Source organism: Strix uralensis, chromosome 19, assembly GCF_047716275.1.
Source record: "Strix uralensis isolate ZFMK-TIS-50842 chromosome 19, bStrUra1, whole genome shotgun sequence".
NCBI lineage: Eukaryota > Metazoa > Chordata > Aves > Strigiformes > Strigidae > Strix > Strix uralensis.
The window spans coordinates 4,952,673-4,978,620 of NC_133990.1; the positions used below are offsets into that span (position 1 = coordinate 4,952,673).

At 46.0% G+C, this 25,948-nt stretch overlaps 1 protein-coding gene across 1 annotated transcript; it reads left to right on the forward strand.

The window, feature by feature from the left end:
* Nucleotides 1-1,179: 1,179 nt before the first annotated feature.
* Nucleotides 1,180-25,948, forward strand: METRNL (meteorin like, glial cell differentiation regulator). The gene is made up of 4 exons (XM_074889415.1): nucleotides 1,180-1,431; nucleotides 7,334-7,722; nucleotides 24,197-24,256; nucleotides 24,989-25,948. The coding sequence occupies exons 1-4, from the start codon at nucleotides 1,319-1,321 to the stop codon at nucleotides 25,303-25,305; spliced, it is 879 nt and encodes a 292-aa protein (XP_074745516.1). The 5' UTR covers nucleotides 1,180-1,318; the 3' UTR covers nucleotides 25,306-25,948.

Sequence of the window (25,948 nt, forward strand, 5' to 3'; positions counted from 1 at the left end):
TCAGAGCTGGAATATCCGCGTTTAGCCATGGGATCCTCCCAGACAGCACCCGGGCACCTGCAAGGTGTTTTAAAAGGCACTAAGGAGGGAAACACACCAAACTGTGAACAGGGTGTAAATGTTTAATACTCATCCGTGAACTCTCACCTAGAAAAATCTGTGCAGTGCCCTTAACAAAGCTGCCTGACAGACACTTGAAAGAACAACAGGAGACTGAGAAACTCAGTGATCTGGAAATATTTTAACCCCTCTCCTATCTGCGGATGTACAGTATCAACCCCAGCCCCCTTGTTGCTTCTTTGAAAGAAATATGTGGCGCTGGCGTGTCGGAGCACGGTCTGTGTGCAGCTCCATATCCCCCCCAATCTAAAGGCTTTTTTCCCCGTTTATCTTGGCCCGGGTAGTTTGGGTTTGGGGCTGATTCACCCCCTGCACTTCCCTCGCATCCTGGACGGCATTTCTTTGCCTCTGCTTTCTCGCAGAAGGGTCTCTGCCACCAAGGGTTAAGTATCCAAAGCCGACTATGGGATAAACAGGGACATTGAACAAGACAAGGAGTTACCCAGCGTGGTCATTAAGTGCTGGAGAGTTTTACAAATAAGATCGAGTCCCAAGTGCTTCCTGTAAGCGGAGACCCAGGAAGGTTCCAGCAAAACGCTCAGCCTCCGCCCGGCCCGCAGCCGTGCCCAGGTGCGGGTCCTGCTGCGGACACGGCCACCGGCCGCGGGCTCGGCCACCGGCACGGCCACCCGGTGCGGGCACCCCGCAGCGGAGCGGGCAGCAGGGCGCTGCCGGCACCCACCCAGCGCCGAGGGAGCGGCCGGTGACTTTCCCGGCCCAAGGAAACCCTCTGCTCCCCCCGGGCTCTCTGCGCATCGCCCCTTCCCGGCGCCCCCCGGCGGGCCCGGGCCTGGGGGGCGGCAGGAGGGCTCGGAGCCCGGGTCAGGGCACCTGCGAGGGGCCGGCGAGGCACCGGCGGTTCCCGCACCGGCAGGACCCGCGGGGCAGCGGCGGTTCCCGATCCGGCGCCGCGTTTTGCTCTCGCAGCAAGTGCCGCCCCGCCGGGGAGGGGGGGGGAGGAGCCGGCGCTTTGCGGGCGGCTCAGGGGGGCAGGGCCGCTCCCCGCCCCTCAGCTGGGAGCCCGTAGCGAGCTGGTGCAAACTTCAGAGCCGAGGAGGAGCGGCGCAGCGCGGAGCCGGGTATGGGGTAGCCGCTCCGCTCCCCACCATGTAGGCGAACCCCCGGGCGCTGCGCGCATCGCTCCGCGCCGCCTGCACCGCGCATCGCACCGGGCCGGGGGGTCGCGGCGGGGGGGACCATGCGGAGCGCCCCGGCCGCCGGGCTCCTGCCGCTGCTCCTGGGGCTGCGGCTGCTGCTGGGTGGCGGCGCCGCGGCTCAGTACTCCAGCGACCTGTGCAACTGGAAGGGGAGGTGAGGCGAGACCCCGCCGGGCTGGGGGCTGAGAGGGGGGGAGCGGGAGCTGCCACGTCCATCCCCGCCCCGTCGGGGGGTGGAAGAAGTTGGTGCCGAAAACAAAAGGGAGAGCCCTCCCGCTGCGGTGCCCGGCCGGAGCTCGGGGAAGGGGCGGCACAAGGCGGAGGGCCGGGGCTGCGGGGCGGCTCTGCCTCCCTCCCTCCCTCCGGCCCCGGTGGGGAGCCGGCCCCTCTCGGCGACCAGGCGCGGGGCAGGGATGGAGGGGCCGGGGCGGGCTGGGCTCCCCGCTGCCCGGCGGCGCGGCTCGGTGGGCTGGGGAGGAGGAGGAGGAGGGCGGTGCCATGTCCGCCACGGAGAAGTTTCTCCCCGCGACCATCTTCCCCGCGGCCCCCAGCGCTCCGCGGAGGCGGCGGCCGCGCCCGGGGGATCAGTGGAGCCGGGCGGGCTCCGGCCGCGCCGCGCTCGGGGCAGCCCCGGGTGCCTCCCCCGGCTTCTCCCGCCGTCGCGGCCCGCCCGGCCCGGCCCCGGGATGCGGTGCACCTGCGGAGCGCTCCCGCCGCAGCGAGGGCGGCCCCGCCCGGGCCTGGGCAGCGTCCCCGGCTCGGCCCAGCTCGCCCCTGCCCAGCCCTGCTCGCCCCAGCCCTGCTCGCCCTCTCCGTGCGCGTCCCGGCACCGCGCTCAGCCGCGCCGCTGCCCCCGGTGTCACTCCCTGCCCCCGGGGAGTGATCCCGCACTTCATCCCGCGGAGACGATGATGATGATGGGAGCCCTGGGAGCAGGGGCTGGCACAGTGGCCTCGTTCCTGATGTATTCTAATTACGCTGGTTGTGAAACCTCTCCAGTTCTCAAGTGTTTATCTCCCAAATTATCTTTCCTTTAATTGCTTGTAATAAGTTTAACGCGTGTGGTTGGGTCTGTGACCTCCTCCGCTGTTCATAGTTTTAAGAAGCAACTCAGCTATCAAGTAAGTGGTGCTGGGTCAGGCTTTCTGTGCTTGGAGAGTAAAAACATCTTGAGTCTAATATTCTGCTCAAATCTGGCTTTCTTTAAAATAAAAGTTTGGCCAGTTTGTATCAGTCGGATATTTTGGAGTAGGGAGAATTCAAGCAGGGAAATAGCTGGATTGACTTTCAGCACAATAATTTCTTCTATGTTACTGTCAGAAACGTGCAGATGTTTGGTATTTACTTTTTTCTGAACTTTCCTTGACTCTCGACAAGTGATGGGTAGGTAATAGCAGTGAATCCTCTTAAAGGCGAGTCTGTTTGATAGGGACCAAACCTATTCGTTCCATGGCAAACTCCGAACTGCATCGTTTTGCTTTACCAACTCCCCCCCACCCCGCCCCCGCAAGCTGTACCTGCTTTCATCCCTGAGCCTCGTAGCTGCATGTATGTACCTGGACCTTACCACATGGTACCGCAGGGTGTTTTTAAGAGAACGATGACAAAGCCCTGTAACCCTGTCCTGTTTGGTTCTTATTTTTGTCCTGTTTTCTTAGAGCAAGCAGTGACCACCCATGTCACCTGAGCAGGGCTGGAATAAGCAATGCCTTGATATCAGCTGAGGGGGGTGATGCTTGGGGAGGGGGGAAGTGAAATATTTCCTATAACTGAGTTTGGGGTGAACTGGTGATGCAAGCTTGGACTCGCTCGCCTGTTGTTGCCCTGGTGAGCCAAAGCGGTGACAGCTCTGTGATGATGCCGTGGGAGGCACGGGGGAGGAAGAGCTGCCTTCTTGCACGCACAGCTCAGTCCGGGTTGTTTCATGCGTGTGTGTCCTGGAGTCCAGGTGGACAGTAGTCCAGGAGGGAATAACGTAAACCAGGCTGGCTTTGGCCTTGCTGGTAGAAAACGGGTGTTGGCAGTCCTAAGGCTGTTAAATGTCATCTGCTTTGTCCTAAAAGACTAGTAGTTAAGAAGGAAAGAAAGGTGATTTGATGTACCAGTAAATACCATCTAAATATTTCAGTGTGGGTACTACTAGCTATATGGGTCAGAAAGGATTTTTTTATGTGAAATATAGTGTTTTGAAGTCATGTAATGTTTTCCACTTTAACTAACTGTTTGACAAACCTATGAACTTGAATGCCAAAATGTCTTTCTTCCCACAGTGAAGTTCTACGTTGTCTTGTGCTGGCAGATTTGAGAGTCTAGTAATCTCCTACAGTAAACCTGAAGGTGTTTTCTCACCTTTATATACATGTCTATATTAAAAGCAACAATCTTAGAAGTAGAATATTCTGGATGTGATTTCCCCCCCCCTGCCCAATTAGCTTGTGAAGAAGTGATGAGCTTATATCCCTGAGTAGTATGAAGAGCTTCACTGGGATTCCTGTAGATATCCCTCATGCTTCCAGGGAAATCTGATGCAATACACAGCTTGACACCTGCAATTTAGGTACACTCAATAGGTCATAGCAGCATCTTAATAAATAGCTTGGCAGAGAACTTCCAGGAAAGCTTTCTCCAGAAGGAAGCAGAAGCTTTGCTATGGTGTGTGTCTGGTTATTACTCCTACTGCAGCTTCGGGTTTTTGTACTGCAATGACCTCTCGATGCTTTGGGCAAAAGTGCTTCAGTGACATGCTGAGAATATGCTAGTCTGGTGTTTTTGACTGTAGGCTGTAGGAGGGAGAATTCAGCTCTGATGTGGCTGCTTATGTCCATTGATCTTGCCCTCTGCACTGGTCGATGCTCTTGGGGAAGTCTTGATGCTCTCTAGATTGTCATCTTTAACTAAAAACTCCAAGTTAGAAGTGAAAGTTCCCTGTGTTCACTGAGGGGTGCTGGGAGGACATGGGTACTTCTAAGGCTCTTTAGAACACCTGTAATAGAATAAATAAGTAGTTAAAGTAGATAGTGTGAATATTCATCCTGCTCCCTTTTTCTTTAAATAACACCTGTTGCATGTTGCAGCATAACAGCTTAGTGCACTGAAACCACAATGGATCTTTCAGGGCTGACACAGGGGGATGGCTGAAACCAGAAAGGGAGAAGAGTCAGGAGACAAATGCAGTGATTCAGGATGTCTTCATGGATTGGTATGAGGAAGTAGTACTTGTAGAAGTCCCAATAAACAGCACAGATTTGAAAGGGAGGATGGATGGCTCATCCATCACTGTAACCATGAAACAGCTGTCCTATCTCCTTGCCACATACTTAAAAAAACAAAAACAAAACTCAAATGAGCTTGGGGAAAAAAAAAAAGGCTCCTGGACCTCCATTATCTTATGGACATGGTGTGTCTGATGACTGGCTAATGAGAACTAAACATGACGTTAAACAATCTCTCAATGTGATGACATGTCATTTTGACAGAAAGCAAAGCGACAGGTTTTACTGGGTGATGGTGGTTGCTGTTAAGTAATATGAGCATGTATTTTGAAATCTGCTTAATTTTTGAGTCATCCTTTATTATAAGGCTTAATGTGTACAGGTACTTGTGCTTGATGTATCTGTCTAATGGCATCACTCTTGCCTGTGGGATATAATTGGCTTTCAGAAGATAATTTCAGAGTCCACCCTGTTTTTTGTTTGAACAGCATGAACGTTTGAACAAAATGAATGTTAAGGCTTTTTTCTCTGGCAGAAGTTCACTGCCTCAGTGTTGTTGGGATCACTTGCAACAGCAGTTTCACTGCATGAGTTCACAGTTTTGCTCCTGGTATCTTCCTTCTGTTTAAGCACTCAGGCTTCAGGGTGGAATTTGCCACTATAAGTCCTGCAAAACCTCTGCAGCTTGTTTTGATGTCTTGAGTAGGGACAAGTGATGTGTGAGGGTAATTTTTTGCCCCTTTGCTGAGGGATAAGCTTTACACTCTTTAATTTTACTTATTCACTGCTTGCACATAAACAGACTTCTGTGTTTTCTGTTGAGTGGCATCATGCGCATGCTGTGGTGAAAACTGATTTTGTGGACCAGATGTGGATTTACAGTCAACTTGAAATATCCCATTGCAAGTTAAGTTTCCTGAATGTGTTAAGTACTACTGGATTTGAGGGCAAGAGACTAAAGGTCAAAAACTTGTCCCTCTTTTCTCCTCATCTGTGTTCTTGATGTGGCTTTCAAGATTATTCAAAAGCACATGTTTGCAGGCACTATTGTTATTAAATATGACTTTTTTTTTCTGAGCTTCCTCATGTAACCTCTATCAAGTGGGTCACACTGACACTCACAATAATGAGTCACGTCAACAGTAAATGCAAACCATATGGGGTTTTTTTCCTTTCTTTTACACATGGCTTCTTGTTACTTTCTAAATGCTGACTTGAATTTAAACCCTGTTCAGCACCTGACTATGTCTTTGGGGTGGGGAACTGTGTATTTGGAGGTTTCTGTTGAGAAACCAGAACTTGATGTCATTACTTGCACTATACTAAAATGTGTTCTTTGCCACAGATTTCCTGTGTAACCTCAGACAAGTCACTTAATCCTTTTTAATTATTTTTTTTCCCTGTCTTGATTCATCTGCCTACAAGTGGGAATGTTGTGAAGCTTCTCTAAAGTACTGCAAAGCAGACCCGTGAGCTGTGTTGAAGAGTCTCATTTTGGGTGGTGCTCTACAGGCACAGAATAAAAGATACTTATATTTGGGAACTAGGTGCGCAAAGCGTAGGAGGAGAAACAAGCTTGGTGGTGAAGTGATTTGCTCGTATTCGCATAATAGGTTTGTGACAGAACAGGGACTGGGACCAAAAGATTTCTTTACCTAATGTCCCAAATACTGCAACCAATAAACTAGGCTTCCCACAACTACTTCTTTTAACTGGAGTGCCTAGAGCATGCAGCGTCATATTAGTGCTTTGAGTCACTCTGGGTAAAGAACCTGTGGGGTTGGTGCAGCGTCAGTGACAGGCAACAAAGGTTATTTAGAGCTGTCCTCAGTTTAGACCGTGGGCAAGTAAGTCATGGGGATTTACTAGTCATCCTGCTTAAGCACACAGTAGTTTGCTCTCCTTTCACTAGCAGTTGGCCCTGGGATCCCTGTTTTGTTCTCCTATTCCATCTCTGTGATCACTGGCTCTCAAAATGGCTGTTGGAGTGTTAATATTTGGCCATGGTGCTGGGTAAGGACACAGGACTGATGGTGGCCCTGTGCCCGAGCGATGGTAACTGGCCACATGCTCTCTTTTTTGCTGAACGCCCATAGGTCTGTGTCTGCTTGTAGCCCATCAGAGCTGAGCAATAAAATGATAAGCTAAGCTTAAACCTCATACTGGGGAGAAGTGGGGGAACAGGTATGTACTGAGGACAGCAGCACAGTCCAGTGCTTCCCCAGCTGTGACTGAGTGTAGTGTCTTCTCTCCTCTCCTGACTTCCCAGTTTGGAGATTGGGGCTGCCCAGCTGGGGCAGAGGGTATCAGCACCCAAAGCATCCCTTTGCTCCAATTCACAAGGTGAGCCTGGCATCCCTCCCAGTTTCAGATCCATTGGGAATATAGACTTGGAAGGGGAACAAAGTACTCAGGGAAAAGGTGGAGTCCGATCTGTGAAGCTGGAGAACGTGCTGGTTTAAGCCACCAGGAAGGGAGTTCAAGTGTACGTGTTGTACTTAGTATGCGCCAAGTCATTTGCCGCAGCTCAGCTGATGGGCAGTAACTGAGGCTGTAATTTATTTGCTTTTGATCATGTGCTTATATCCTATTTAATTTTGAAGTCAATTACTAGTGGTTTGACTTTTTCTTTCGGGAGGTGATTGCAACCTTAATATTATGGGAAAATTTTAAGTCTTGCAAGAGACAAGCACTTCTGACCACTGCTGAGCTGGATGGGCTAATACTCAATACTGTCATAGGTTTCCTGCATTTGTTGATGTGGGTCTTTGAAGGTTTGAGGTTATGACAGTCATCTTACCAGCTCTGTCATTTCACTAACTTTCTCTTTCTTTCTTCCCTCAGTGGCTTAACTCACGAGTCTCACAAGAAGGATGTTGAACAGGTCTACCTCCGCTGTTCAGAAGGGTCAATAGAGTGGATGTATCCCACGGGAGCACTCATAGTCAACCTGCGACCCAATACTTCACCTGCCTCTTACAAACATTTGACTGTTTGCATAAAGCCCTTCAAGGACTCTGCAGGAGCAAATATTTATTTGGAAAAAACTGGAGAACTGAAACTCTTGGTCCGAGATGGAGATCGCAGCCCCAGTAAAGTATATTGCTTTGGCTATGATCAGGGGGGCCTGTTTATTGAGGCCACTCCTCAGCAGGACATTAGCAGGAAGATTACAGGCTTCCAGTACGAATTGATGAACAAGGGGATAGCATCTGATTTGCACACAGTTTCTGGTGAGTTCTGGGATATTGGTCATATTTTCACGTTCTGTATTGGATGCATAACAGATGGCAGAGTGAGTGAGTGGGAAAGTGGTTGTGTCTGAATTTCATGTGCTTTTAAGGACATGTTTTATAAACAGGCTATTGCAGAAGAATTGATTTTTTTTCTTTTTTTTTTCCTTTTTTTTGTTGTTTTTTGGAAGCTGGTAGCATAGGCTGAATTCCAAATGATTTGTTAAGGGCTACATTGTGAACGATTCCCCCCTTGCAGGCGTGGGGTGAATCACAGGAGCTGGCTTTACCCTACAGTGAACTCCAGTGTGAACTGGGCTTCCGAGCCTTGCTGTAACAGTTTTCTAACTACTTTTTTACTCAGTTTTTAAGGCCCCACTGCATGTTTTGAATAATAAACATTTAAACAAGGAAGAACTCCTTTTCCGTGTGGGGTGTTTTTTTTTTTCCTCTGAAACTACGGCTACTTGCTGACCTAATTATTGCTTTTTTTTTTTTTTTAAACAAGGAAAATGGTGTGTTCCTTCCTCAGCTCTGCTTATTACACTCTCTTGAGCATTACTGCGCCATGGCAGAGCTCTTCAACACCATGACAATACTTTTACAGTGCCAGTGTTGTCTTCTCTCTCAACCATTATGAAAAGCAAGTTTTGTACGGAGGAGGAATTTTATGCCAACGAAAAGCTTGTAGGAAGGGGGAGTGGACAAATTGAAAGAGCTTACAAGCCTGTAAAGTCTGATACTAAATAGCAAGCTAAATACCATTTGGGAACAATAGCTCTAGGTGTAACCTAATTATGCTAATCAATTAGACAGTCTGAGAAGAAGAAAAACTAGCATTTGTGGAGGATGACAGGGGGGAAGGGGAAATTCTCTTTAAATAGGCGGTATCTGGTTCCTGCATCTCCTCTATTCAGAATTGCCTCTAGCTTTTATCCCCGAAACTAAGGAGGGGACATTGCCGGAATAGCCTGAGGAAGAGCAGATCTAGGGTAGTTTGTCCCAGATGAGTAGGGAGGTTTCAAGGTTTAGATATTTCAAGTGGGGAGACCTTGGTGGCGACCAGATTTCTCTTTTGAAACGGTAGGCAGTGAAGGCAGCCCCGCAGCAGGGGAGCGGTGTCCACACAGCACACTTGAGATGACTTGGCCCGGAGTAAAAACCCGACGTAAAGTGAGCCTAAGACCTTACGTAGGCTGTCTCGATTCTGCGGTAGTGATGCCATATGCTTTGCCTGAGATGCTACTTGATAAGCGGTGGTGTGGCTAATTAAACTGCAGCTGTATCTTCTAGGCATTGCATCCCTCCTCCTTTTTTGGGCCAAGTGATTGCAGAACTTGAGTCCCAGCCTCTCCCCTCCCCTGGCTCCCTTCTACAACAGGACTCTGGATTTATATGTTTGTATGTTTGTACACACTCACCCTGCTAGCGTTTAGAATGTTGGCACACCAATTCAGATATGGCTTTTTTGTTGTTGTCGTACAGATCTTAGTTGGACTGAGATGAACAGTTCTTAACTCAGCAAGACGTAGTTGGCTGAGGGCTAATGCAGTAACCCCAATAACTGATAGATGGCGTGTTTGCCATTAAAACAAAAGAACTATAAACACAAATATTAAAATATTCAAGTTGCCTTCTTTACTCTTGCCGTGTATGCAACTTGCAGCTTAGTAGCGAGGGTTCTGCGTTTGAAGCAGAATTCTCTGCTTCTACATTTTACAAGTGCTGCGAAAGAAGTAGGGTATCTGCTGCAGAGCTGTTTTCCCAGTAAGATCATTTCTGCAAAGATGAATATGCTGTGCAGAATGTTAGCTATGTAGTAAAATTCCATTGCAGAAGACATTAAATACATTGTTTAATCAGTTATTTGGAGAATGTTCCCAGATTCAGTGCTTCTTTCTTTGACAGTCTGTCAGGATGGAGACCCAGGCAAGCTAGTGAAAAGTCACTTAAACTTACCAAGAAAAGCCCTTTACTTTTTTTTCCCCCAAAAAAAAGTTGAAATTTCTTTTGCATATAGTAAAGTAATACGTGACAAATACCGTTTATTACTGCTGTTTTTAGTTTGCACATAGATACGGTTTTCCATGAACTCTGTTAAAATGAAGAGGACTCGCTGCTGGCATACTTTTAACATCACAAGCCGGCACAAACTCCTGTGTTTTTAGAACTAAGTGTTCTTCGTTCCACATAAAGTCTTGGAGATTTTTAAAGCTGATGGGAGGTTTTTTTCAGAGAGTTTCAGAAGTCAAGCTGAGGACTGAATCCAATTACAGCCTTCCTCTTTGATAGGCATATTAAATCACTTTTTCTGTGACTGCTGTATTTTCAGCTGTAACAGACACTGGTTGAATTTCAGTGCTGTCTTATAAAACAATGTTGGAGGCTATCTGCTTCACGCTCCAAGTGTCTTGTTTGGACAGAAGAAGCTCTTTAATAGTTCATCAGCAGAGCCTTCAGGGCAAACTAGGGATCTCTATTGTATTTTAAATTATTTTTCTTGCCTTTTTTTGGATCCCCAGACTCTGGGGAGGGGTGGTGCGGGGTGAAAACACGATGAAAATGCCATACATGACTCTTTCCACTACTCAGTCAGATGAGCACTTTTATTCTCCTATAAATATCTATATGTCTGGGGAAACTGCCAAATAGCTGCCTTGTGGGGCTTCTATAGAGCAATATATTTGGGGCTCTGCAGTTTGTGGACCTCCTTTCTTCTGGAGCTGTTTCTAGTTTTTCTGTGAAACCTCCAAAGAAATACCCTTTAGTGAGCTGTTCATTTGGAGGGGAAGTTTACAGTCAATTGCCTGGAATCACTGGTGGCTTCTTCATCGGAGAGGAGGCTCAAGCTAGAGGCAAGTGCTGACCTTAAAGGAGCTGAAAACTGGATTTAAGGCTCAGCATTTCTCTCCAAGCATACTTCTGTCCCTTGGTCACATAGGTGGCTTACAGTGTTTTGGCTGTTGCATGCTGGAAAAAACGAGCCTGCTCCTCTCCGAGTTGCAGTTTGCCTGAGTTCAGCAGAGCTGGCAGTACGTGTGAAGAGATGACAAAGATGTGAGATGCTGTTGCAGATGGGGGCTGAGATGTGCTGGCAGAGCTGGGCAGAGGAAGCTCGCGCACTTCCTGGTCTCGCTCAGCGCTCCAGTGCTTCGTCTGATGGCGAAAGACCGAAAGTCACCAATATTGCATTATTTTCTGAGGACTGCAGAGTGGGGGAGGTGACTATCATAAAAGACCCAGATGTGGGGCTCAGTAATCTAGCCCTTTCCTTGTGCAATAACTACTTGCGAACAACTTCTCTCCACTTTCCCTAATCGGTGTGTTTGTTTCCTGGTGATAATTATTGTACTCTGCCCTTGAGTTTACTCTCTCTTCCTAACCTGGCATCCCAGCTCTGATTAAAGAGTATAACTCATCTGTTTAATACTTTAATGACCTGTTGTGTCCTCAGAGTCCTGACATTGCAGGGTGCATCAACAAATCAACAATGCTTGGCAGGGTGCCTGTGGTTTAATTAGAAAACCTCAAGTTTTATTAGTTTACAGTCATTCTTTCCCACTTAATCAGAGTCTAACAAATAATTCAGTAGAAAACACACACAGGTTCTGAATTGGCCTTTCCCTTTTCTGGGGAAGGTTGAATGACACAGCGCAGTCTTACAGTTTCCCAGATTTTGGGGGTTTAACCCTTTGCTTGGCTCTCAGTCTGCCTTATCACATTCTCTTAAGACCTTCCTAACTGTAGGAAGTATTTGTAGTATACTGATAGGTTTTGATTCAGATTGCTGAAATTTGGTATGGGAATGTTTTTACTGTGATAGTAACAAGCAAAAAAGCACATTTCTGGGAGTTTGTAGTTTCTTAAGCTGGGAAGAAGAGTGAAGGCAAGCATGCTGCAGTGTTTGTCACTATTTTATGTGAGTAGTCCCTAAGAAGGGTCACCTTGACAATTCAGACATCTTGATGGGTGCATTCTCCTCTTGATACCCAAAGTGATGGGTGACTGAAAGTGCTTTTGATTTCAGATTAGGTTTTGGATTGGACCACTATATAATTCCCATCCACACTGATGGTCCATTAACTTCAGCTCATGCTTGTAGGGCCCAGCTGAGGAACTGAGGCACTGTGACATTTTGGCCCAAGGCCATTTGAGAAGCAGCAGAACTTGTTTAAGTTGTTGAATTATGTTGATTCTAATCTTTTCTGCTTGTGCTGCAAGAATATAGTCTGGGTCTTTGCTGTACTGCCTATACTGACAAGTAGATGTAGGTTTTGGTGAAAGTGTTGTTTGGCCGTATAGTTCCTAGAAGTTCTCTCAAGGTGATGACCCACGTGAGCTGCTCAGCTATAATGGAGCGTGTGCTTGGTCTAGGTCTGCACTGCAGCAAGCTGCTTGGATTCAATTCCTATGAAAATTGTGAAGGTCCCTTGAGAGTCATTTGCTTTTTAAGTTCTTCAGCTTCTGCTTCTACTAGTCTGAAACAAGAATCTGTAGGCTTGACCAAGCATTTTGGAGAGGAAGGTCAATCCTCTTTCCCCACTCCCACCAAACAACCTTTATTTTGTTACCTAAAGTCTGTGTTTCAGGAATCTAACATCCAAGCTCTGGATCCAACTTTATGTAAGCTGTGTAGTTTGCTTTTCCCATTCCACACTCATGGGGATGTCTGTAATTTGATTGTTAGAGCTCAGGAGGTAAATTGAAAGCCCTTTCATTACCCACCAGCTTTTGTGTAGTAAAGAAGTCAAACTTTAACAAAAATGTCCCTTTATCTTGATGGCATCTACTGACTTAGTGCAGGTTCTCGTAACTGTTTTATACATTTTCTTTATTAATGCTGGGTACCTGGCTGAGAATATTAATAGATAGGAGGTACAGCACTCAAGTGGGTATTTGAAAAACAAGATAGAACTGGATAAATCTAGTTAACTAATTAAGAACAGTATTCAGCTATTTCCTCTATGCTGTTAGTTAATTCACTGGCCTGAGAAAACAGATTGGAAATTAAGAAAGCTCATAGGTATTTGGGCTATGCCAGTGTTTCTACTAACAAATGGCTTTTTGAAGCACCCCTCTTAGCTTTTGATCTTTAATGCAGTTTGGGTTTGGCAGAGGTGGGGCACCAATCTGCCATATCTCTGCAGGTATGCTACCAGAGCACTGGTGTCATCGCAGCTCGTAGGTTCCTCACCTCATACTTTCGTCTGGTTGCTCCCAAATATCCTTTTTTTTTTTTTTTTTTTCTTGGAGGCTGAATGCACCACTAAGCTTTGTAGCCTGAAGAAGCAGATATGCTGGTGTATTTTTCACTTCTTGTCAGAGTAGAAACATTTTTGCTTTTTGTCCCAGAGGCTGGTGAGGAGGAAGCTGTGGCTGGCGTGCCCGCTCCCTGCCAAGGTATTTGCAATATGGAAATCGTGGTCGGTCCCCGCTGTGCTCATTGCTGCCGCGAGCAGAAGAGGTGATGGAAAGAGGCACTTGGAACACTTAAATTGAAAGTCCCCGTGACCTTTACACTTAGTACAGGTTCTGCTTGAGTCATTGTGACCCTCCGCGCTGTGTGGCAGGGGTGGGAGCACCGCTGCGTGCTGCAGGGTTGGCAGGGCTGTATATTCCAGTACCGCCCATGAGATGAGAAAAATGGCTTCCTTTGTCTCCCCCCTCCCAGTTTTCTACACAGGATAAAACTCTCCTACTCTTGGGGTTACGCTGTGTTAGGGGAAAAAACCAAATCTGAATGTGGTCTGGTTCGGTTTGCACAAAAACCCAGAATGGATATCACGCTTCTCCCATCAGGATTTGCTGGTGAAATGCACAGTGAGCAGCAAAGCAAAGTCAAGGGAGCTGTTTTATAAGTCTGAGTAGACGTTGTCTGGGTGGTGCCTAAGGTAGGCTCACCGGTGCAGCTAAAGGTTTGCTCTTCTATGTGCTAAAAGGTCAGCAGTTGTCAAAATATACTGCAATTATTGGCCTTATAAGGGACCATTTTGACACTCCTGCTGTAGGATACGCTATTTTCTGAATGGTTTTTTGTGTGCTCACCCTCCTTGCAGGAAGGTTTTCCATAGTAACTTTCATGTTTTTTCCCATAGTAAAGGGTGATACAAAGCTAGACACAAACCAACATTTCACAAAAGAATATACAGCATTCCCTAACCCTGTATGTCTTTGAAAAAGCAGATTTTAAGCTAGTTTTTGAGGGCATCTGGATGTCATGGATCAACATCTAAGTTGATCAGGCTGGCTGCTGTATAACAGAGCCTGGAGTGGGATTAATTTTGAGGAGGTAGAAACCTGCTCTAATTATTCATGTGCCTAAAGTGGTCAGGTTTGCAGTGAATGATTGACTGGGGGGGGGGGGGGGGGGGGGGGGAAGAGTTTGAGAGCAAAGTTTTTGAGTTTCTTCCTGTGTGAAATGATTTCAAAGTGCAGTTCTGATGCTCAGGCAACGCACATGCTCTTTCGTGTTCCTAAACTGAGCAGGGGTGACTCTTTTGGGATCTGAGCCTCAATAAGGTCAAAAATGTTGAACTGAAGTCATCACCTAAAAAAAAAAAAAACAACCAAAAAACCCAACAAAATTGGAGGGATGCCCTATTTTAATCTTTCCTTCCCCCAAGAAAATGAGTTTGACAGCAGTCTCCTCTGGCCCGGCTTGTCCTTTGATGTTGTCAGGACAGTAGTTGGTTTTGCAGTGGGCAGAGGAGGTGACAATGGAGCTGCAATGATAAATACACAGCTGCAGGGGAGAGGGGGTAAGAAAATAGCTTATTTTTGCTAGACTGGCCACGAATGCTGTTAGCTTATTTCTCAACTCAGTGGGCAGTCAAAACCAATAAGCAGTCAGGTGTATTGTCCGGGCAGCTGGGGCTCTGCTTTGCTCTGACCTTTATGTATTGCGGAAGATAGTCCCACAAACAGATTTGCAGTCCAACGGAGTTGCTTGGCAGTCTTTAATAATGCTCTGTGCTTGCTCTGCAAAACTGTTTAGTTTGCTAATTCCTGAGGCTGTAGTTAAAGAAGGGATGGGAGGGCGGGGGAACTGCATTCCTCTTCCCGCCCCCCACCTTCCTGGAGGAATAAGAAATTTACTGAAACATGGGCCAAATTTTTCCTGTGTTAGGGCCTTGATTTGCATGACACAAAATATCTTTTGCCTTAATCTGCTGTAAATGCCAGAAAATCTACACTGTTATATTGCACAGATACTTGGAAGCTACCCTGGGCCCAAAGCTGTGATATGCTAAGTCTCACCTTGGGAGGTTTAATACTGGGTCAAAAAAGCTGCCGTCATATGACACGCTGCTTTGATCCAGCAGTAACTTCTGCTGCTGATTCAAATTTGTGGAAGGATTTTTTTGTATGGGTACCTCCTCGGGTGTCTTTCTGCACTGCTCTGACTCCTGTATAGGATTTGGGCATTGAGTCCTGCAGCAGGCATGAGCTCTGGTGTGTGCCTGTGTCCTTTCTGGGTCAGAGCCCTGCTGCTGGGAGACTTGTGATCACTGGTGCTGGGATATGCACATGGAGCCTGGCCTGGCTTTCCATCGCCTTAACTGCCCCCCGCCCTGCGCAGGATTGTTTCTGTTTGCATAGGATGCACCTCTGCCCCACCAGAACTGTTAGTGGCTTTACACTAACTGCATCTATGTATAAGTGGATGTGAGAAATTTAAGGCAAAAAAGGAAGAATTCCAGGCATATGTAGAACCCTTGAATGATCTTAATATGACAAAGAAATATGTGCAGTTAAGTAAAAAAAGTGAATATACCTTAAAGCTTTTCCTGTTACAAATGGGAAACCTTTAGTAACTTTTCTTTGGGTTAACTGAACAATGTTATAACATTGAAGATCGCACTGCATGAGATGTAGCTGTTCCACAGTCCTCCTCAAGAACAGGCTGATCAAATAATCGTGGTTTTAAAATTAAAACTGGCCTTGTTCCTGCAGAGCTCTCCCACATACCAAAAAGAATTTGATTTCTAGAAACAGGAAGGAGAAGGACCTGTGTGGATGTGAGTGCACATATGCTACTTTTTTTTTTTAAGACTCACTTAATCTTTGATCTGTCATTACTCCACTCTCAGGGTTTAACTTTAACCAGCCACTTGTTACTTAATTCTATTCCCCTGCTCCGTAGGAGGCATTAATGGACCAGACTGAAGAGGAGGGTGGTGGGGAGGGAGGGAAGGCTTTGCGTTCCTGGTGGGTGTCCAGCCTGGTAGTAGGTGCTGGCTCCAGCCTTTCCTATAGTACTGGCAGGGGCAGAGGGAAGCTCCGGCACCAGCGCCGTGTGCCTGGCCGCACAGCTTCCCCAGGGCATGGGAGTAAAAAACACCTTACTTTTTTCATTTTCTGCCTTGCAAGCACTGCACGACATCTCAGCTGAGTGTTTTGTTAGCGATCAGAGACAAAAACCAAACAAGACATCAAAACTTTCTTTATAATTTCATATTTTCCTACATCAGATTAGTGTGTGCTTTTACAAGGCTTTGGAAGGACATTTTCTTTAGAAGAAAAAAGAAATATTTTCTCAGTGAACTGTAGGAGAGGATGAGCCACGCCATAAATCCTTGTGGGTTTTGAGTCAGTAGAAATATTTGCTTTGGTCCTGTGCTGCCGGGTGGTGGATGGACAGCGTGGAGGTGCAATGCTGCGGTGCTGTGCTGGTGGGCTTTCGGGAGGCAGGCAGGAGAGAGCCCCTGCCCCAGTCCTTCCTCTGCTGCAAGGCCGGAGGAGCCAGGAGTCGTCCCTCGACCATCCCGAGGCACCTCTGACTTCCAGCAACTCATTCATCCTTGCGCCTGCCCAGCGCTTCCCGTTCCTAATCAATCCCCCTTGGGCAGCAGCAGTGGGTTTGAGGAAGGAGAGAGGTATTTTCTGTGAGATAAACAAATAGATGTATTTTTTTATGGCTTTATATTGGTGTCTTGTGCACATACATCAGGAGAAATTCCCAGCAGTTAGCTTGCTGCCTGCTTTTCTCTTTAATTGCAGTTAGGAAGGGGGAGTGAGAAAGCAAAGAAATGGCAGATGATTGCAAATGCTGCTTGCACAGAAACGTGGACTAGCACAGTTGCAGAGACACTTCTTGTTTGCTGGGCTCTCTGTCTTCTGCTGCAATTCAGGCAGAAGGAATTTAACTGAAAATCTGATCTGCTGAGTAGAGCTCTTTGGACATGATACGTTGCAGACTTGACTGTAACTGAGGATTTTTATAGGGCTGGTGATGCAGTGGGTCAGTGTAGGAGCTCGGCTGGGAGCTGGCACTGATCCTGTCACCATTACGTCGCTGCCCACCCCAGCACTGGGGTTTGCCACGGCAGCGTGGGAGCCCAAAGCCCAGCACTGCTCTTTGAACGCTGCCCTGGGATCAAGAGCGTGGAGAGGCCGGGGGAGCGATGGACACTGAACTGCACCTGTTGGCTGCATACGGCAGGAGGGAAGCAGGGAAGGGAGGAAGATGGTGTTTGGGACAGGCATTGTTTTTTCCTGTTGGAGCAATAAGCAGCCCAGAGGAGGTGGGACAGAAAGAAGTGTCTCAAAGATATAACACTCCTCATAATTTCTCCTGGGTTGATGCAGCTTGTGCATGGGCCTGGAGTTTAGTAGTGTCTAATGCTGCTTGAAGAAAAACTGCTCTGCGTTTCCCCCCCCCCCCCCCTCCTTTTTTTTTTAAAAAAAAACAAATGGCTGTTGTGTTTCTAGCTGACCTTTCAGCTCATTTGTTAGAATGGGTGCTTCATCTTGGAACAGCAAAAAGGCATTGACTCTGCAATCCCAGAGGATCCTTACGTGCTCTGTAGCTGCTGAGCCAAGTTTCGTTTTGAAAGCTGTTGCAAATGGAGCTTGTCTAGTACCAAATCTCTTCCTCATACTGTTTACATAAATAGTCTTCTTTGGTACTTAAGGACTTTAAGACCCTCTTGGAAGACATTTCTGTGAAAAGATAAATTTCTGGTTTATGCTCTCTTGTCCTAACGTTTCTCAGAACACAAAGGTCATCACATCTAATGGTGAGGTTTAAAATATGCTTTTTTTATTCCTTCTTTGCAGGAAGGAAGTGGTATTAACTCAATTCTCTTGGCACAATCCGTGCCACAGCATATGAAAGTCTGCATTTCATTAAACTTATTTGCAGGTTTAAATTGTTCTTGGCCAGTGTCTATATTTTCCAAGTTACTTCTGGAAACTTGTACATATGTGCAAGTTGAACTGAATGTTAGAAACGAGCTAAGGCAAGGAAGTGGAGCTGACGCTTTCTTTTCTGAAGAGGTAAAATCACCAATATCCCTGCTTCACATAAAGAAGTCAGGGGAGAATGTCCATTGCAGCATCATGATTTTGGTCCACCTGCTGAGTCACCATCTTGTCCTGTACCAAATCTTGGCTGTGTTTTGACTGTAGAAGAAGGGAGTCTTTGAGTTTTGTGTCTTTGCTCATGGTCCTTATTCTGAGCTGCCTTTTCTGCTCAGCACAGGGGCTCAGATTAACTTTCCATCAAATATCTGGATGAATTCTGCCTTCAGAAGAGCATTAAACTCTCTCAATATGTTATTTATAGCATTAACCTTCTATTCATCAAAGAATCACAATTGCTTCAGATCCCATGTCCGAGGCTTATTGAGCCAGGGGGCTGGGAGTAGCACAAGTCCAACCCTCGTGTTTGCTCCCTGACTTGGCATTTTCCTACTGACACACTGGAAAAAGTGCAGTGCTTGCAGAAAGCCATGTAATCCTATCCCATCCAAAGACAGGAAAACCTTGTAAAACAAAAGAGTGATGAGAGCGCTCCTCTGTGTGTTGTGCCTGGGTGTCAGTAACTTCCAGCCCAGCTGCAGAGATGCTCTGTGTCATCTGGCCATGTTTTCCCTCTCTTGAGTGGCTGCAGGTATTACGTTAAATGCAGGTGTGCTGGATGCAGCTCTGCTGCCCTGAGCTCCCAGCTAGCATGTTCATTTTAAATTTGAGATGCACTGACGTGCAGATGCATTGATGTAGTTTAGATGGGGTTTCAGTGTGGGTGTTGTGAGTGTTTTGAGGTTGAATGTTATTTTGGCTTGCTCAGGAAGAGCTTTCTGAGGGGGTGAGGAGGGTTGAAGGTATATCTAGAAAGGACATGACTAGTCAAAGCCTGGTAAACCAGAACGGTTGCAAATCCTTGTCCACCTCTATTGCAAAGTAGCAGGTCTTTTTGTTTGGGGTATGAGCTGAGAGGTTTGTTTCATGTCAGAAGTGTTGCCCATTCAGAGAGGAAGCCTAGGCAAACTTAGGAAGAAATAATTACAAGGATTTATTCTACTTTTTAATTAGTTAAAGCAAGATCAGGGCAAGATTATTTTTTTTTTCTTGCTCATATGATGTTTGCCCTTAAACTCTTGTCTGCCAGCTAGATGACTGATCCAGTAATCAGTTGAGACATAGTCATTTCTGCTTAGGACTCAGAAAAATGACTGAGAAATGCACCATCATTGGAGAAACCGCATCTCTATTTTTATAACCTGCTCTCGGAAGTCTGTACTCCATGTTTCCAGGAAGGAGACTCATCCTATGATGCCCTTTCCAGTACAGTTGCAATTACAGAGCTGCCAGCAAGAATTTGAAGGGTGTGGGTGGGGTTTTTCTGTCCATATGAACTAATGTTGATGTCAGGCTGAGAGCTTTCATCTGGGAGACGGGTCTGCTGTGGCCCCACGCTGGTACGGCTTGAGGTGCTGCAGTGCAGGCTGGCTTAGCTTACATCAGCCTGGTCTGCAACAAGACCCATTTGAATGTCTTCTGCTGAGCATGCAAGAGAAAAGACTACTTGTTTAAATCAAAAGATTTAAACCTAGAACTAACAGAAAATAATGCTCTCCAACCCTTCCTGGGCCTCCTCAGTAGCTTTTGATACTTAAAAGGTCTGATTGCTCTTCAAAGGATTATTCAGAAATACTGACGTGTGGGTGATGTATGCCACGGAAACTGGAAGTGCAGATAAACCAGCTCTATATGTTTCCCTCCCCCACCATCCACACCTCTACCACACTGCACGCGTATACAAGCTTCTTAATAAAACCAAAGGGTATTCCTCGGTAAAGTGGTTTTCTGCAATTACTTTGTGTTAAACATTTTCACTTCTGCTTAAAGGGTGTCTCTCTTCCTGTGCGTGCTGCTGGAGCAGTGATGTATGTTCAGCAGAGCCTACCCAGGGACGTAGGCTGGATGGAGAAGGTCTTTTGGGCTCAGTAAGTGGAGCTTTGGGACAGTGTGTAGAGTCTTGCAGCCTGGTTCATCTAGTTGTCTTGATAGCTATGAAGTTGTGGAGCGTGTTGAGAAAATTCAGGACAGACAGAGGAGACTTCTTACTTACGGCTTGGAAGTTGGTTTTGGGGTAAGGTAAGGTCAGTCGGACCCATGGGTGGCTGTTGAAACACAAGTGTTTCAAAAGAAGATGAAGCCCATTCATGTGGTTTCTGTGACGCCTGCAACCAGAGCCAACACGTCTCACTTTGAATGTGTCCTGCAGGGAGCTGTCATCCTAAACCACGATGGTGGCCCTTCAAATAACCCCCATCTCCTATTTTCAGAGGATAGAAGGGTTGTGTGCAAACGTTGCAAACCAAAGGAGGAAGGACTGGAGTTCTGTGTGTGGGCTGAGAGAGGACAGCAACACCTACCCACGCTCCTGAGGCAGAGGAGACTCATGCTAAATTGCAGCACTGAAGGTGCACTTATATCCATCCCCAGTATTGGAGGAGATCCTTTCTAGACAACTCAACTCCCTGGTGCTGGCTGAGCTGGGGACCTTCTGGAGCTCATGGCATCTCCTCAGGGCATGTCTCTCTTTCTTCCTGAGTGTTTCTGCCTCCCTGTGGAAAGGACTAGCAACTTGTTTGACAAAGCTGTTGGCCAACAAGTGCAGTCTATTGTTAGTATCGCCATGTCCTCCTCGGTAACATCAGGTTCAGAGGGCAAATCGCTCAAAGCAGCTGGGACATGACTGCTGGCTTGTGAGGAATGATGTAATTACATCTCCCTCTGCGGGGAGGTGAATAGAGAGGCCTTTGGAGGCACTGGACTGGGGGGGTTGGAGGGGAAGGGCTGCCTCAGGTTACTTCAGGTCAGGATACTGTCAAAATCCATCAAAGGCATTCCCAGGAGAGTCGGCAGCCGACGTGCACAATGCAGGCTTTATGCCACCGGCGGTGGAGTTGAGTTATAGGCATCTGGGCTTTAGAGGGCTTCAATAAAACGTTGCTTTTCTCTCTCTCTTTTTTTTTTTTTTTCCCACTCTTCCCCTGCTGCTGTATGAATTAAGGCTCTTTGGCTTATCGAGTTTAAAGGAATTAGAGCAGCTGACGTTGATATTATTGTTGTTGCAAGTTCATAGACTTGCTTTTGGATGCGAGAACCTGGGCAGCCCTCAAGACATCCCCAGGGAGTCGGGCATCCGGCAAACACAGCCGTCTTGTTTAGTAACCAGGCCGTTTCCCCAGAAAATGAGCATCTTCACCTGCTGTGCATGAGTGAAGTGCTTTTTTTTGTTTTCTTTTTGTAGTTATAAGGATGCTTCCCATTTTAGCCTGAGGTGTGTGTAGGTTGACCTACTACTGATGGAGGGAAACACCTGCCGCGGATCCTGGGGTAAATGAGTGCTGAACTGCAGCTAAAATCACTGACTTGCAGCATAAACACACAGATTCCTTAATGGCTGTGATTAAAAAGAAAGTGTAGGCATTGCCTCCTCCTAAGGATTTTGTTTCTTTTATGAGACTGTATAGGAACGAAGCTTTGTTTGTAGCAAGTGAATGTTATTTGCTTTTTAATGGTCCGTTTACTTCGGCAGTAATCCTTCACGACTCGCTTTCCATCTGTGCTTGCATACCTTGTTTTTGCCACTTGCAAGATATATTTGATACTCTGTGAATACAGATGTGGGAGTTGTTCCACAGAAGAGGATTTCTGTTCTTCATATGTCTGGTATTGCAGTGATGGGTGGTGGTAAATGGTTGTTAAATGAGCTTGCATGCCACCAAACTGCTGTGAGTCAGCATGGATCTGAAGTAGGTTTTAAGTAATGATCTAGTGTGAGCAATGCTGAGTGCTTTTAATTTCCTTTTGCATTCAAAAAGGATGCAGGATTTTGCCTAGAGTCCAGAATTAAAATTATTTGATTCTGTGTATATGTGGAGATTTGTTAATTTGATTTATTATAGTGTCAGTCTATTTAAATAGAAGGAACCACTTTTAAAGTATTTTGTTTTTCATCTTTAATGCTGTTGCTTGTGTTGCACTCCTTTTGAGAACAAAAATGGCTTAGTCATTTTGTTTTTTTCAATTTTCTGATGGGGTTGGATGAACTACAGAGATGTCTGGTCTAAACCAAGACTGTTTTCACTCAGACTTAAAAAGGCCAAGATGCCTTTTTATTATTAGATCCTTGCAGAACAAAATATCTGAAATCCAGTGTCTGAAATTCAGCTGTGGAGTTTGAGGACATCCATCAGCTGTGCTTTGTTTTAGAGCTTCTGTCCATGTGAAAGTGCTGTAGGATTCATGCAGGTTTGCAGGTTCCCTCTGTTTGGTTGATCTAGTTCGGGTCCTGATTTGGGCAGAGGGAGAGAGAGGGGCATTTGCCCTGCTTGAATTTGGTAGGTGCCACGAATGAAACAACCCCGTAGTAGGATGTTATGTCACTAATATAATTTTCTCTGTCAGATGAAACTTGCATGTTTGGTCTAGCCACTAATCAAAATCTCTTGAGTCTAAAAATTAAAATATCTTTAGACTGTATTTATTATAGTACTCCAGTTATGTCCAGGCTTTGGCTGGCTCTGTATTTCTCATGATATTAAGCAGCTTTAAAACTTTTCCAAAAAAGAGTTGAAATGGTATGTGGGAGAAAGAAGGGTGGTAAAGGCTGACTTGTTTCTAAATGCCCTGAAGGCATTCAGACTCGACTAAATAGAAATGCCCGATTGATCCAGATGCTTCCATAAAACTATTTTGCCTATTCCTTGTCTCTTCTTTTGGAACTTTTTAACCTTCTTGAGTTATTCCTTCAAATATCCCTGCCCAGAAATGTGCGTTTTACATTCTCTTTAATCCTATTAAACAGCGTGTTACACTGTGTATTAATCATCTGACTGCAGTAAATCTGGTGGATTTGGTTCAATAATCCTTCTTTCTGGATCACTGCCTTTCTGGGACCTTAGAAAAAATAAGAGATTTGCCATGTCTTATGTTAAAGAATGGCTTGTGCCGTCTAACAGAGGAAGGCTAATAGCTGAGTGTTGTAGGCACCAGCTACCCGTTGTTTAGACTAGTTTAAATCTACTTCTCAGTGCAATGGATAAACTTCTCCGGGAAGCGGGCGGGGGTGAGAGGAAGGGTGTGACTTTTTGGGAATCTGGTAACTGAGTGTTTTCAGATGTTGAGGTTCAAAACCTAATTTTTTTAGGGGTGGGGAGAAGTGGGATAGCTTCAGCTTGGGGTTTGATTGTGGACTGCGTGATGAAATAAGCTGTAGCTCCAATGCTTCACCTCGTCTCCAGCATGAGCCCTGCTTTGCTGTTGTCTTTGCCTGTACTAATCCAGGCAGAGCAGCACGCTTGATGGGTTTTCATTTTTCTGACTGATGTGTAAGTGCCTCTTCAGAATGACATCAAGTGAAAGACGTGGGCTCTGATCCTTGGGCTGCCAGTGGACAGACTTAATTAGCATCCCTGGGCAGGACAGACCCTGATAGTAAGCAAATTCCTGAACTCAACAGGGTATTAAAGAAACATCTGTACTGCAACTACAGTACCTTCTCCTCAGAAATAGCTGGCTGACTACAAAGACGAGCCACATTCTTGCATTGATTAGATTAGTGCAGATATCCAAATGTTTTCAGCAGTACAGGAAATGGTCTTTGTGCTGCTTGAGCTCTAACAGATACAGGCTCGAGTTTCCGCTTTGCCTCGACGCCCTCAAACACATGTGCTGGGGTTTTTTTCCTCCTCTCTTTGCTTCCCCCTCTCTGAAACCTCCTGAATCTTTGATGTGGTGATAGACTAAATGTCTTGTGAAATAGCCCAACAACACTTGATAGAAATTGTAAGAAGGAAGCTTTGCCATCAGTTTAAAAGGCACATGATCTTCAAAGCCTTTTTGAGAGCTTTGAATTTACAGCAGAGCAGGCTGCACATGCACCCAGTATCAAAAAGAATTTTGCATAAGTGCAGCGAGTGTGTGGGGTGTTTGCTAGATAATGTATCCCAGCAGGAGCATTAAAGAGATCCATATTCCTACTTCAGTACAAAAATCTCACAGGGGATAGGGGTAGCTTCCATTTCTTGTAGTGTTATTGATGCCTGGCAGATCTTTGAACCACTTGATCCCATGTTGTGTGTGTGTGTGGGGGGGTTCTGGTTTTGGTTAATTTATATACTGGTTTATTTATTTGCTATTGTCTAGTCCTTTGCTAATTCTGACCCTTTCTCTCCAGCTCCCTGCCGACCATGCAGTGACACAGAGGTCCTCTTGGCTGTCTGCACTAGTGATTTTGGTGAGTTGTTGCTTCCCCCATCCCTTCTCCCCAGGGTGGCTCACTTGAATGTGACATCCATAAACACTGAAGGACACCTGCTTATGTTTGGCAACTGCCACCAGCAGTAAATGTGGTCTGACGGGGCTGTGTGCATGGGAGAGGGAGGAGGACACGGTGTGAAGGACCTCAAAACCACGTGCCCAGCTGGCACTTTCCCAGGGTAGACAGAGAATAACCCAGCAACCACAATGGAAGTAGAAGTTCAAAGGCTTGGGTGCATATATGAGAGGCCTTTACTTGCTGTCCTAAAATGGATCGTTGACAAAAGACCAAAAGTTTCAATAATTCTCCATGCTTCCCTTTTTAAAGGGGCAATTAATATTAGCTTGTATCTGTAATGGCTGAAGAACAGAAAGTATGTTGTCAGGGAGCATCAAGCATGTATCTTGTTGTTAGAACTCTTTATCGCGATTGATGCTATTTTTCTGATGTAATTATTTTTATGTTTAAATTTAGTATGTGGGTGCCCTTTGCTGGACAGGTTACAAATATAAACTGTAAGAAATACAAATATATGCTGGAGGCTACCGATATAAACTTAACTCTAAAAATAACAAAGGACCAAAACTGGGGCTGCTGTAGTGACATCAGTTCCCCTTGGCCTGCCTGGTTGCATGGGGCTGAGTTTGGACCTGGTTCTTCCAGAGGGGTTTTGGGTAACTCTTCCTTACGCCCTTTTTCTATTTGCAGTGATCAGAGGCTCCATTCAAGATGTAACGAACCAGGCAGAAGAGCAAGAATCCATAATTCATGTTGGTGTCAACAAATTGTACAGGCAGAAGAGCAAAGTCTTTCAGCTCACGGGGGAGAGTGGGAACTGGCGAGGACAAATAAAGACCCTACTGGAGTGTGGGGTGAAACCAGGAGATGGAGACTTCCTTTTCACGGGACGCATGCACTTTGGGGAGGCCAGGTTAGGCTGTGCCCCTCGTTTTAAAGACTTCCAAAGGATGTACAAAGAAGCAAAAGACAAAGGGCTAAACCCATGTGAAATTGGCCCAGACTGAAATCCCCTGTTTGGCTGAAGATCGCTTTTAGCATTTAGCCGGGAATATTTCCTGGCCGCGGTGAAAACTGAACAAAAACAGTAACTGAGAGCATGGACAGATCTGGAGTTCAGGCTGAGACCCCGCAGGACACGTCTGCAGCCTGCGGTGCTGTTAGACTAATGGAAGCAACAGAGGTACGAGCTCAGAAGGCTGCCAAGCAAGCAAGGCTGGATTTTTAACCAATCTTGTCCTTATGAATTAAGTTATTATATTTTTTTAGTGACTTCCTTAGGAAAACAAACAAAGAAAACTCCCAAGTCTTAATAAAAAACCCAAATGAAAGCCAACATGCCTTTGTATCTTTTTAATACTAATTTTTAAAACTGTCTTAAGCTGATGTAGCATTTGGTATGGTGTATTCTGTATAAATGGCCAAGAATGTGATAGAGCACGGTAAAACATCTTAACATTGACGCTTTGTAAAAAGCTTGATGTACAATTCTAAGTTGTTTCTTATGACAGAAATTTATGGAGCCAAACTCTTGTGTGTGTGTTCTTTTTTTTTTTTTTATTTGAAAGAATGTACAATCGCTGCCTGCAATTTTTTGTCCAGGCTGGCAAATTCTTTCCATTCCAGAGAAATAAAGGTCCCTGGATTTGA

Coding starts and splice junctions, on each gene's coding strand:
- METRNL (XM_074889415.1), top strand. CDS start 1,319: ATGCGGAGCGCCCCGGCCGCCGGGCTCCTGCCGCTGCTCCTGGGGCTG. Junction 7,723..24,196: donor TGATTTGCACACAGTTTCTG/GTGAGTTCTGGG, acceptor CTTTCTCTCCAG/CTCCCTGCCGACCATGCAGT. Junction 24,257..24,988: donor TGTCTGCACTAGTGATTTTG/GTGAGTTGTTGC, acceptor TTCTATTTGCAG/TGATCAGAGGCTCCATTCAA.